The sequence below is a fragment of the Trichoderma citrinoviride genome (genome assembly GCF_003025115.1).
Source record: "Trichoderma citrinoviride strain TUCIM 6016 unplaced genomic scaffold BBK36scaffold_12, whole genome shotgun sequence".
Lineage (NCBI taxonomy): Eukaryota > Fungi > Ascomycota > Sordariomycetes > Hypocreales > Hypocreaceae > Trichoderma > Trichoderma citrinoviride.
Window position 1 is genome coordinate 1,549,379 of NW_020194720.1, and position 11,894 is coordinate 1,561,272.

The 11,894-nt window shown below is 54.6% G+C and overlaps 3 protein-coding genes across 3 annotated transcripts; 1 reads left to right on the top strand and 2 right to left on the bottom strand.

The window, feature by feature from the left end:
• Nucleotides 1-550: 550 nt before the first annotated feature.
• BBK36DRAFT_1136275 (hypothetical protein) lies at nt 551-4,600 on the top strand. The gene is given in 9 exon segments (XM_024892928.1): nt 551-579; nt 634-752; nt 798-880; nt 893-1,251; nt 1,322-1,834; nt 1,916-3,918; nt 4,007-4,254; nt 4,449-4,470; nt 4,538-4,600. 5 exon segments carry the CDS (start codon nt 805-807, stop codon nt 4,248-4,250), a joined length of 3,195 nt encoding a protein of 1,064 aa, XP_024747344.1. The 5' UTR covers nt 551-579; nt 634-752; nt 798-804; the 3' UTR covers nt 4,251-4,254; nt 4,449-4,470; nt 4,538-4,600.
• A 608-nt stretch (nt 4,601-5,208) lies between these two features.
• On the bottom strand, nt 5,209-7,951 carry BBK36DRAFT_1133657 (heat shock protein 70; the record flags this gene model as incomplete). The annotated part of the gene is made up of 6 exons (XM_024892109.1): nt 7,817-7,951; nt 7,615-7,676; nt 7,503-7,534; nt 5,941-7,399; nt 5,568-5,834; nt 5,209-5,502 (listed from the first exon to the last, which is right to left on the bottom strand). The coding sequence occupies exons 1-6, from the start codon at nt 7,830-7,832 to the stop codon at nt 5,209-5,211; spliced, it is 2,130 nt and encodes a 709-aa protein (XP_024747345.1). The 5' UTR covers nt 7,833-7,951.
• Nucleotides 7,952-9,389: 1,438 nt separating this feature from the next.
• Nucleotides 9,390-11,723, bottom strand: BBK36DRAFT_1125827 (glycosyltransferase family 2 protein; the record flags this gene model as incomplete). Its single annotated transcript, XM_024891319.1, has 3 exons — nt 9,390-11,304; nt 11,404-11,570; nt 11,682-11,723. 3 exons carry the CDS (start codon nt 11,721-11,723, stop codon nt 9,390-9,392), a joined length of 2,124 nt encoding a protein of 707 aa, XP_024747346.1.
• Between the last annotated feature and the right edge of the window lie 171 nt (nt 11,724-11,894).

Here is an 11,894-nt window from a genome sequence, read left to right on the forward strand (position 1 = left end):
GAGATTAAGAGGTGAGGATGTCACTTAATGGCTGTATTCACGGCTATGCAGGCATGAGACACGTGAGAAAGATACCACCACCACACTCAATTCCAACCATGTGGCGGTGATTGTCTGCTGCTTCTTCCTAAACCAAGTCATAGCTCGACTCTTCTCGCCTTGGGTAGAGAGTCGGAGGCGGCGTCGGCGGGTGAAGCATGACTGGGTATTTGATCTTTGTGACGTATCTCACCGAAGACTCAACCTTTTCTAAAGCTTCAACCACCGATAGCCTAATGTAGGTGCACTTCATTGAATAATAATACTGTCATGATATGGAAGAAGTCACTGTGAAATGAGGTGAAAGAAAAAGGAAAAGAAGAAGGTGGAAAGACTGTCCAATTAGTAAAGCAAGCAAACGAAGGCATCGAGAGCGAGTCCCGCAAAAATGCAGGCATCAAAGACACCCCATTTGCTGCCCCGCAAAGCAAAAAAAAAAAGGCTTTCACCAACTGTAAACCACCAAGAGGCCAGACAAAAGTGGCGGATTAATTTAGTGCGGGACAGCTCGAGTATTATCTCCGGCCTTATTTTTTTTCAAGTCGCCTCTTTTTTCTTCTTCCTTCTCTCTGGTTGCATTCCTTCTCCCCATTCTGTCTTTTGGGGGAACAATCTTTGCCCGCTTTCTTTCCCTATAATTTCTCTTCAACACTGCGGGGTTGAATTTTTCTTTTCTCGATTCTCCTCGCCATCACCGAGTTACCCCTCCTCGTCAACTTTTCTCGCCGTTTCCCAACCGTCGACTACACGAGACAAGCAGCAGCCATGGCGCCGAAGAAGAAGGGAAACAAGAACGCCCAGGACGACTGGGAGGCAGAGCTGGGCGAGAGCATTGCCCCGGCCGCGGCCACCCCGCCCGCCGAGGAGAACAACGGCGACAATGCCCAGGAGGAGGAGACGGGCGGCGGCGGCCTGATGGCCATGCTGCGCAAGAACAAGGAGAAGCGGAAGAAGAAGGGCATTGTGGACGAGGAGCCGGCGCCCGCGCCCGTCGAGGAGGACCTGTCCGCCAAGGCACCCGTCGAGGCCTCCATCGACGACGACGAGTTTGCCCTGCCGCAGAAGAAGGGCAAGGGGGGCAAGGGCAAGCCCGCTCCCGCGGCGGCCGCCAAGGAGGTCAAGGATGATCTCGAGGAGCCCGGCAGGATACTCACAAAGGCCGAGAAGGAGAAGCTGAAGAAGGAGCGCGAGAAGCAGCGTAAGAAGGAACAGGTATATGGGACTCTCCAACTCACAAACGCCTCCGGTGACATTTTGATTTTTCTGACTCGAGTTCCTCTAGGCTGCGAAGAAGAAGACCCCAGCACCTGCCAAGGCCGCAGAGCCGGCCAAGGCGGCGACCCCTACGAAAGATGAGCCCGCTGCTGAGAAGCCGGCCACCCCCCCTGCCGCTCCCGCTGCTGCTGAGACGGGAGGCAAGAAGAAGAAGATCCCGGCACACCTCGCCCTGATCCAGAAGCAGCAGGAGGAGCTGCGTCGCAAGCAGGAAGAGGCAGCCCGGATGGAAGCCGAAGCCAGGGCGCAGGCAGAGGAAGAGGAGAAGCGACTAGCTGAGGAAGCCAAGCGCAGGGAGGAGCAGCGGGCTCTCAAGAAGCAGAAGGAAAAGGAGCGCATTGAGCAGCTGAAGAAGGAGGGCAAGTTCCTCACCAAGGCCCAAAAGGAGGAGAAGGCTCGAAATGAGCTCAAGCTCCAGCAGATGCTTGCTGCGGGTATCAAGGTTGGCCCCACGGAAGAGGGCGCGCCCAAGAAGAAGGTTGTATATGACAGCAAGAAGAAGAGGGGCAAGAACGACAAGGTAAGCAACACAGTCTCGTATACTCCCCCTTTTCGCCGGTTGTCGCTTGCTAACGCGTTGTTTCTTTTGCCCCCTGTCCAGAAGGACGAAGAGGCTGCTCTGGCTGAAGCCGCCGAAAGGGCCCGAATCCAGGCCGAGAAGGCGCTGAAGGAGGCAGAGGAGAAGGCTGCCAAGGAGAAGGCCGAGGCCGAAGCCAAGGCCGCGGCCGCAAAGGCTGCTGAGCTGAGCGACGTCGAAGACGACTGGGAGGCTGCTGTCAAGGAAGACGAAGAAGACGTCAAGGACAGCTGGGATGCCGATTCCGATGAGGAGGCGGAGAAGAAGGCGGCTGCCGCCAAAGCCAACGGCGCAGCCAAGGAGGAGAAGAAGGGAGAAAACGACGAGTCCGGGTCTGAGTCCGAAAGCGAGTCCGAAGACGACTCCTCCGAGGACGAAGCCGTATCAAAAGCCAAGCAAGCCGAAGCTCAGCGCAAGAAGGAGGCTGCTGAACGCCGAGAGAAGGCTCATCAGGCCGCCCTGGCTGCTCGATCCAAGGACAACCTGCGCTCCCCCATCTGCTGTATTCTGGGACACGTCGATACCGGAAAGACCAAGCTCCTTGACAAGATCCGACAGACCAACGTCCAGGAGGGCGAAGCAGGAGGTATCACCCAGCAGATTGGTGCTACGTACTTCCCTGTCGACGCCATCAAGCAAAAGACGGCCGTCGTCAACAAGAACAACGAATTCGAGTTCAAGGTCCCTGGTCTCCTCGTCATTGATACCCCTGGTCACGAGTCCTTCTCCAACCTCCGCTCCCGTGGTTCGTCTCTCTGCAACATTGCCATTCTGGTTGTCGACATCATGCACGGCCTCGAGCCGCAGACTCTAGAGTCCATGCGCATGCTCCGTGAGAGGAAAACGCCCTTCATCGTGGCGCTCAACAAGATTGACAGACTCTACGGGTGGAAGAAGGTGGACAACAACGGCTTCCAGGACAGTCTGGCGCTCCAGAGCAAGGCGGTGCAGAACGAGTTCAAGAACCGCCTGGAGCAGACGAAGCTGGCGTTTGCCGAGCAGGGTTTCAACTCTGAGCTTTTCTACCAGAACAAGTCCATGGCCAAGTACGTCTCTCTGGTGCCCACGTCAGCGCACACCGGCGAGGGTATCCCGGACATGCTCAAGCTCATCATCCAGCTCACGCAGGAGCGCATGGTTGGCTCGCTCATGTACCTGTCTGAGGTGCAGGCAACTGTGCTGGAGGTCAAGGCCATCGAAGGTTTCGGCATGACCATTGATGTCATCCTGTCCAACGGTATCTTGAGGGAAGGCGACCGAATCGTTCTGTGCGGTACCGAAGGTGCCATCGTAACAAACATCAGAGCTCTGCTCACGCCAGCACCGCTCCGCGAGCTGCGTCTCAAGTCGGCCTACGTTCACAACAAGGAGGTCAAGGCAGCTCTGGGTGTCAAGATCAGCGCCCCCGGCCTCGAGGGAGCCATTGCGGGTTCCAGGTTGATGGTGGTTGGTCCAGACGACGACGAGGACGAGATCGTCGACGAGGTTGAGTCGGATCTGGCCAACCTTCTCAGCAGAGTCGAGACCTCTGGTCGCGGCGTCAGCGTGCAGGCCTCCACCCTGGGATCCCTGGAAGCCCTGCTGGACTTCCTCAAGGACTGCAAGATTCCCGTGGCCAACGTCGGCATCGGCCCGGTCTACAAGCGTGACGTGATGCAGTGCGGTATCATGCTGGAGAAGGCGCCCGACTATGCCGTGATGCTCTGCTTCGACGTCAAGGTCGACAAGGAAGCCCAGGCATACGCCGACGACCAGGGCATCAAGATCTTCCAGGCCGACATCATCTACCACCTGTTTGACAACTTCACCAAGCACATGGACGAGATGCTGGAGAAGAAGAAGGAAGAGTCCAAGATGCTGGCGGTGTTCCCCTGCGTCCTGAAGCCCGTTGCCGTCTTCAACAAGACGGCGCCCATCGTCATTGGTGTGGATGTGGTTGAGGGCCAGCTCAAGATCAACACGCCGATTGCGGCTGTCAAGACCAACCCCACGACCAACACCAAGGAAGTCATTCCTCTCGGTAGAGTGTAAGTTTGTCCATATACTCCCCTCCCTGTGCCCTCTTTCGTTCTTCCACCCACCAGAAACTTCCAATGCTGACACAACAACTTCCAGGACTTCCATCGAGCGAGACCACAAGCAGGTCCCCGTCTGCAAGAAGGGCCAGCCCTCGGTCGCCGTCAAGATCGAAATGGGCGGCCACCAGCCCATCTACGGCCGCCACCTGGAGGAGTCGGACCTCCTCTACAGCCAGATCTCGCGTGCCAGCATCGACACTCTGAAGGAGTTTTACCGCAAGGAGGTGACGAATGACGAGTGGCAGCTGATTATCAAGCTCAAGCCCCTGTTTGACATTTGAAGCGTGGCGATTGGGGAAAACTGGGAATGAAGAGATAAAAATCGTTCCTAGTACCTCTTTTGTTTTTTTTTTTTCCCTCCGTCTCTCTCTCATACTGGCCGACTTCGGCGTCACTTACTACTACTACCCATTCTTCTCACCTCTATTGTTTTTCCTCCCTTTCTTCATCTTGTCCTTCTTTCCTTTTTTCCTGCGCATTTATAAAAGCACTTGATTGTTTCTCTCTCTCTTCCTTTTCTTGCTTTTGTTTTCTTCGTGTTCTTGTTTCGGTTTCGATCTGTGTATTGTTCTGGAAGGGTTGCTTATATAGTCTGGCTAGATTGTTCAAGGGAAAAAACAATCCTTGTATCACAAAAGTATGAACGAAAAAGAAGAGGTAGCGGATCACGAGAGAAAGAGAGGAAAAACAGACCGCGCCGTTTTTCAAAAGATCGATGCAATCATGGAAGATGAAAAGAAAGTGCCGTGCAGCAAGTAGAGATGAAGTCAAAAGGAAATAGATGCTTCGACCGAGCCTAAGGGGGGGGTTGTGCAAACATGCGAATACGAAGGATGGATGGGACATTGGAGTGAAAATAGAATGACTTGTAATGAAAATCGCTTCATTCCGTTCGGGATAGAATGAACTACAATGAGAGCCATCGTTTCAAACCGTTCGGGTAAGGTATGATAAAAAGTTGATTTACAACAGTCACGTCATGAGAAGAATGGGCGAGAGACTGGCAAGGTCTAAAGTGTTCCTTTCATGCGTACCTATAAAAAAAAGGTCATAGCTACTTTGGGGGGGCATATGATATGCATATGATATAACAAATCTAGAGTGTGTAGACATGATGATCCCTCGTGAGTTCCCTTCCTCCGTTGATTTTGACCAAAAGTTCAACTTTTTCTATCGCAGTGTATTTCATCTCTGGGAATATTTCCTTACTCCTCCTCCCTCAACCGAAGCGTGCGACGCTTATTTGGACTCGCCAGCCTCCTCAATCTCGGGCTGAGGAGCATCGGCGTCCTTCATCTCCTGGTCCGCTCCTCCCTGGGCGGCCTTCTCAGCCTCAGCAGCCTTGCGAGCCTCCTCCTCAGCGGCTCTTTTGGCAGCCTGTTCGGCCTCGACGCGCTCCTGGACGGCACGGCGCTCGGCCTCGACTTTCTCAAAGTATCGCTGGACGACAGGTCCGGCGAGGGCTCTGATCTCGTCCATCTTGGCAACGTAGACACCCTTAGTGGCATCGTCGCCTTCGTCGTACAGCCAGTCCTATAAATCGTAATTAGCAAACGTGTTCCATGGTGATGAATCGCAGGCAGAATGTCATATCATACCTCTGTGGACTCGAGCTTGGCTCGGATAGCGGCCTTCTCCTCCTCGCTGGCAAGCTCGGCGTACTGCTCGTCAAGCTTGGCGCGAAGGTCGTAGATGTACGCCTCGAGCTCGTTCTTCTTCTCCTCGGTATCGGCGACCAGCTTGTCCTCCATGACCATGGAAGACTCCTTCTCGATCAAGGCGGACTTGGTGTTGGCATCGAGTGATGAAGTGCCGCTGGCGATGGGCAGATCGCCCTTTCGGACCTGCTTCTTGACCTTTCGGGTCTTTCGGGAGCCGTCATCCTTGGCGTCGGTATCCATAGCCTGGTGGAAAGTGGTGTCAGTTAAAAGTTCCGTTCATCGTCGCAACAGGGATAGTCAAACAACTCACATCTGCGTCCTTCTTGTCATCGTCGTTCTTGTCGCCCTCCTTGACCTCCTCCTCGACCTCCTGGTCCTCGACAAAGTATCCGTTCTCCACGTTCAACACGCCGTGGATGTTGACTCGGGCCTTGAGCTTGCAAATCATGAAGTCCTCCTTGCCATCGGCTTTGACGCCCTTCACGGAGAAGCGGCCAATCCAAGGGTTCGTTTTGCCAGGAAGCTCTTCAACGTTTGCGTAGCGAGCCTCCAAGTCAAACGGCTGCTTGCGGTAGAAGGTGAGGATCTTGGTCGAGGGCAGGACGCCGCCCTTGTTGAAGACGGTCAGGCTGGTGTCCTCGTCAGGGATATCGGGGGCCTTCTCCCATCCGAACTCGATGGGGTAGCTGATGATGTCCTGGACGGTGAAGTCACGGACGCGGAAAGCCGGGGAAAGGATGGCGCAGCTGAAGGCACAGCCACGAGCAATAGCCTCGTCGGCGTTCATGGTGTATGACAGAGGCTTGCCGAAGAAGTCCTGAATGCGCTCCTTGAGAATGGGGACTCGAGAGCCACCACCGACGATCTCGACGACGTCGATGTCGTCCTTGGTGAGCTTGGCCTGGGCGAGGGCCTGCTCGAGGGGCAGGTGGACGCGGGCCAGCAGGGGCTCAACCATGGCCTCGAACTCCTGTCGAGTGACCATGGCGGAGGCATCGACATCGTTCATCAGGGACTCAATGTTGACGGGAGCCTGCTGGTTGGCGGAGAGGATCTTCTTCGTCTTTTCGGCGGCAGCAATGGTACGAGCCATGGCCCTGCCGTGGGTGTGGATGTCCACCTTGTACTTGCCCTTGAACTCCTTGGCCAAGTGGTCGACGAGGGCCTTGTCGAAGTCTCGGCCACCGAAGTTGCGGTCCCAAGCGGTAGCCTTGACGGCGAGCTCGCCCTTCTTGAACTCGACAATGGAGCAGGTGTAGTTGCTGTGGCCAATGTCGATGAAGCAGACGCGGCGGGGCTTCTCCTCGGGGCCGGGGAGGTCAAGCTTGGTGATACCCCAGCCAAGGGCGGCGGCGGTGGTGTCGTTCATGAGGCGGAGGACCTTGAGGCCAGCTATCTCAGCGGCGTCCAGCAGGGCTCTGCGCTGCGAGTCGGTGAACCAGGCAGGGACGCTCAGGCAGAGGTCGGCGACGGGCAGCTTCAGCTCGTTGGCGGTGGTCTGCTTGATCTTGCTGAGGTACATGGCAACCAGCTGGGTGGCCGAGAACCTCTCGGTGTTGCCGAGATAGCTGACCTCGGCGCCAACCTGGCCGTTGACGTCGACAAGGGGAGCGGTGACATATTGCTGCTCGACCTGGATATCGGGGTCGTTGTAGGAGCGGCCGGCGAGGCGCTTGAGGCAGTTGACGGTGTTCTTGAGGTTGGAAATCTCCTGGGTCTTGGCGGCCTCGCCAAGGTAGCGTGATTTAGGGCCGAAGCCTACCAAGGAACTATCGAACGCAGCAATGTTAGCAATGCTTGGATTCCCATTGACAGAGAGGGGGGGCATCGCTCATGGAGACGCGGATGAAAGGCTGAAATGGCGGGACGTACGGTGTTGCTCTGTTGGACACTTCATTGGTAATCTAGAATAATAGATTATCTCTGGTCAGTCAAAGGCCCAGCTTCTGGGAGAATCGTGTGAAGCGGTTGATTTGCTACTCACCACGTCGACACCGCGATTTCTGGCAACTGCAATCACCGTCTTGAGGGTTCCGAAATCGACACCTGCGAGGCAGGGAGGGGTTGTGTCAGCATGGGAGCACGTCTTTCATGGGGTTTTCATGATATCTCGGTCTGCTAACGAAGAGAGCGACGCAGTATAGAAATAAGCATGAGAATGAACGCAGCGGCAGCGGGGGACTTACCGACGACGGAAGACATGATGTCTGTTTGTTCTGGCTTATCGCACTGTTATCCCCTGTCTCTTCTTTTTTTTTTTATCAGAGATTCTCGATTCTGCCGCACTTGGGTCGCAAGTGAGGGGCCCAAGTCAAAAAGAAATTGGTATTCGACGAGGGGTAAAAAGCGAGAACAGTAAGAAAAAAAGAGGGAGAATTCAAAAGGATCGGATGCGTGGAGGGAATCGAGGCAGGAAAATATCGAGCCTAGATTTTTGGAGGTGGAAAGTAAAGGTGAAAAATAGAAGCAAAAAAAAAAGGGAAGGAAAAAAAGGTCCTAGAGGTAGTAAGAGGTAAGGTAAAAAGGTAGAGGTGGTGCTTCTGATAAGTGGCGGTTGCGATACAGAGTGGGATGGAGTGGGTGGGCGTGTGGATTGACTCAGTCAGTCTCAGTTCAGTGCTGGATGAGCTGCGCTGGGCGGTGAGATCAGGTACTAATGAAGAAAAATTCAGCGTTCTGCCGCCTGCTCAAATATCTGGGCGCCCAGCGTCGGGGGGCGGTACCTGGCGGCACCGCGGGGCACTCGCTGCCATAGGTAGCGGCACCCGCCAAATCGCCGCGGGGGAGTACCTGCCGCTGCCGCCCCGCCATGGCCGCGAGAGGTACCCCATGGAAAGCTGCAGAATTTTCCAGATGCCACGAGAAAAGGTGGACATGCAAAGCTGAGGCACAAGGACAGCTCACAGCCTGACGGCGAGCAAATGGGAGGCAGGCAGGGCAGGATTGGCCAGCAGCAGCCGCCCTATCGCGTTGGCCAGCAGCAGCCAGACAGCCAATGGGAGGCGCTGCTGCACCCAGAGAAATACATGACGTTGCCACTGCTTCAGGGGTTGCTGCGTGTTGTACAAGGTGTTGATAGGTCCTGATGCTGTCCAATCCGTCTGGTCTTCATATAGTAGTAGCTCTACAGCAGCTGCATCGTAAGGCTGCCACCAGTTGTTGTATTAGTGAGGCACGCCGCGATATCATAGATAGACGCTCTTACATTATATCGTCGTGTCTTTCACCAGCCTAACAAGCACAAATTACCCCGCCAAATGGCTCGTCAGCTCGGATGCCCCTCGAGTACCCCGCCAAAGGGAGCCCTGGAGCCCAAAAGCGTAGTCGAGGGCTGCTGCCTGTATCCTCCTCACCTTGCCTCACCTCGTGGTGGCGTTGAACAACAGCAAACAGTGGCGGCGTTGATATCTCGAACAGACAGGTCATTTCCTGCCATTTCCACGGCAACAGAGCAGCATCAGCCTCTGCTTCACCTCCCAAGTATAAGGCAGTTTGTTCTAGACACAACCACCGTTGTTCCTGGCACCGTTCCTGGCGAATTCTAGGGACATCAAAGGCACGGAAGAAACCAACAGAAAGGGAGAGAACGGCGGTGTGGCTGTCTATACGTATATGCAATAATGTCTTGTTCAAATGATATAACCAAATATTCGTTGACAGGCCTTTGCAAGGGGCGTTGTCGATATAGTCAGACTCGCCTCTTTCCATAGTATTCGATTGCGTGAAAGCCACCTCAGCCAAGCCACGCCACGCCACCTTTTACGGATCCGACGACAGATCAATGAGCTCAACGTCTGTCGATTCTTTGCTCGTTCCGGTGCCTCGCTGGAACTGCGCCCGTTGGGCTATGGCATACTTTCTGCGATCTTCCTCTCCCATGAACTGATCCACGGAAACAATGGCCTCGGGTCCGTTGAGCACGAAGCCTTCAAAAGAGCCCCTCTGCAGTGCGTCTCGCGAAGAGGACGGAGTAGTGGATGAGATGGGTGGCGTTTCGATACCGCCGTCTGAATCGTCGTAATGCGTATAGAGTCCGGCTGCTGTCTTCCGCCGAGCTGAGAACAGGCCGTCAATGCCATCAGGGGGTCTGACAACGCTCCTCTTATGACCGAGCCCCGAGCCCTGAGACATGCCCTTGGCCGAGGCTGCCCTCCGTGCCTCTTGGGCAGGAATAAAGCTCTCGGGAACCACGTTGAGTTCGTCTCCCTGCCTCTCGGCCTTCTCAACTGCTTCCCGTGCGGTTGTGTTGGTATCGGCAGCGGCAGCGTCTGCCCTCGGCCCGCCCCAGGTCCTCTGGCCGGCGGTGAATATGCCGTACACCATGTAGTACCAGTTGAAGAAGGGATTCAGGACAAACATCAGCGGGTAGAGCCATATCTTGAACCGTCGGAGCTTAGCCCCAAAGTAGATCATGAGCAGCCAGTTCAGCCCAAGCGACACCCCGATGAACCCAACCGGCAGGTCTTTGACCTTTGCAACCGTCGAGATCAAGGCCAGGACCATGATGAAGAAGAGGAGCGCAGTCGTTCGGATCGTGTTCTGCATGAAGCGGACAATGACCAGCAGGGGATACCGTTTCCACAGTCGCCAGTCTGTCAGCATACACACCTCGTTGGTGATGAAGCCGAGAAACCATCGCCTCCGCTGCTTAATAAGGGAGCGGTAGGTCTGCACAGCTTCGGTTTTGCAGAATGCCGACGTGCACATCTGGATCTGATAGCGCTGCTTTGCGCCAATCATGAAGAGGTGGGTGAGCCATCGATCCTCCCCCAGGTGGCACTTTGCAAAGTCGAACAGGTCCTCGCACTGCTCCGCCTTGTCGGCGAAATAATACTTGGCCATCCTCCTGAATGCTGAAAAGCGAAGCATGGTCAGGGCCCCCGGCAGGCACGTCACCGATCCGCAGCCAGATTCCACCGTGCGTTCGAACAGCTGGCCGTGGATGTATTCGATGTCCTGGAGCAGCGTGATGATGCTGTGCTTCCGCGTGGTCGACGTGATGACGCCAGTCATTGCCAGCATGTTTCTAGAATTGCCGGGACTTAGCTCCATGTCATATACAAAGTTCTGCAGGCACACTTTGTCCAGTATGCAGTCCGAATCGATGAAGAGGATGAAGAGATTGTCGTTCATCTTGAGGTATTGCTCGTACACTCGGTCAATGAGCTTGAACGTCGACTTCTGGCAGTGTCTCTTGCCACCATGAGGGAACCGCGATATGGTGATGCGGGCTTCCTTGTACGTGACGTCGATGCTTGTCGGGTACGACTCCATGGTCAGGGGAACGCCCAGCTTCTCAATTGTGTTGAGATAGAGCTCATCTTCCTGGTCTCCATCAAACGAGAGGAAAACGTGGATGCAAGCAGCGGGATAATCGCAGTCGACAACCGAGTTGATAGCCGTGATTAGCACATCAGGCTCTTCCTTGTAGCATGGCATAACAATCACAACTTTGGGGGCGGTAACGTCGTCAAGCACCTGCTTCATGCGCTTCGTACGTCCAAGTTGATTGGTAACGAGTTGGTAGACGCAGAAAAGCCAGGGCACCGTCAGGAGAATCGAAAAGCTCCAAAAAGCAAACCACTGGAGAACTGAGACGACATCCTCTGGCCAGTGCTTGGAGATTTGGCTTGGCAGTGGCAGCGTTACAATCATGATTGGCAGGAAGATGGCCCTGCAAGAGGCGAGCATTAGCAAGCAAGTCTCCTAGTGTTGCTGAGCATATAGGTATATACTCTCATAACACTGATATATGTGTGAGCAAGAGACATACCTGAAGGCTACAAATGCTATGCCGACAACGACACAGAGGACGTTGATAGACCAGTGTTCAGCCTTTCGAAATGCCTTGTACAAGCAATACAGAAACGCAGCGAGCCAGAGAAACCATTCTAGCAGCGCCATAATCATGACCACTCCAATGATGGCGGTATACACAATCTGAGATGCGGTGCAACAAGCTTCCATTAGCCATTCGACGGTCCTGAAGCAGAAAAGACTACACATTTCACTCCAAACCTCGTGACTATGGGCAAACAGGAATCAACTTACATCTTTGACGGGCCATTCCGACCCAGCAGGATCAACCGCCATGTTGTCCTACCAATTGCGACGGGTAAATTTGTGAAAAAAAGAAGATGCTGTTGGTGTTGAAGATAGGCCGTCGGTCTTCAACCCCGGTCTAGGGAGGCGATGAGATGTAAATCGATAGACGGCTGCTGAATCCTCCCATAACCAGAATCGCAGTACACGCAAATACACGCA

Excerpts from the sequence above, each read along its gene's own strand:
- BBK36DRAFT_1136275 (XM_024892928.1), top strand. The coding sequence starts at position 805 with ATGGCGCCGAAGAAGAAGGGAAACAAGAACGCCCAGGACGACTGGGAG. Across the intron at positions 1,252-1,321 it reads AGCAGCGTAAGAAGGAACAG|GCTGCGAAGAAGAAGACCCC; the intron begins GTATATGGGACT and ends GAGTTCCTCTAG. Across the intron at positions 1,835-1,915 it reads AGAGGGGCAAGAACGACAAG|AAGGACGAAGAGGCTGCTCT; the intron begins GTAAGCAACACA and ends CCCCCTGTCCAG.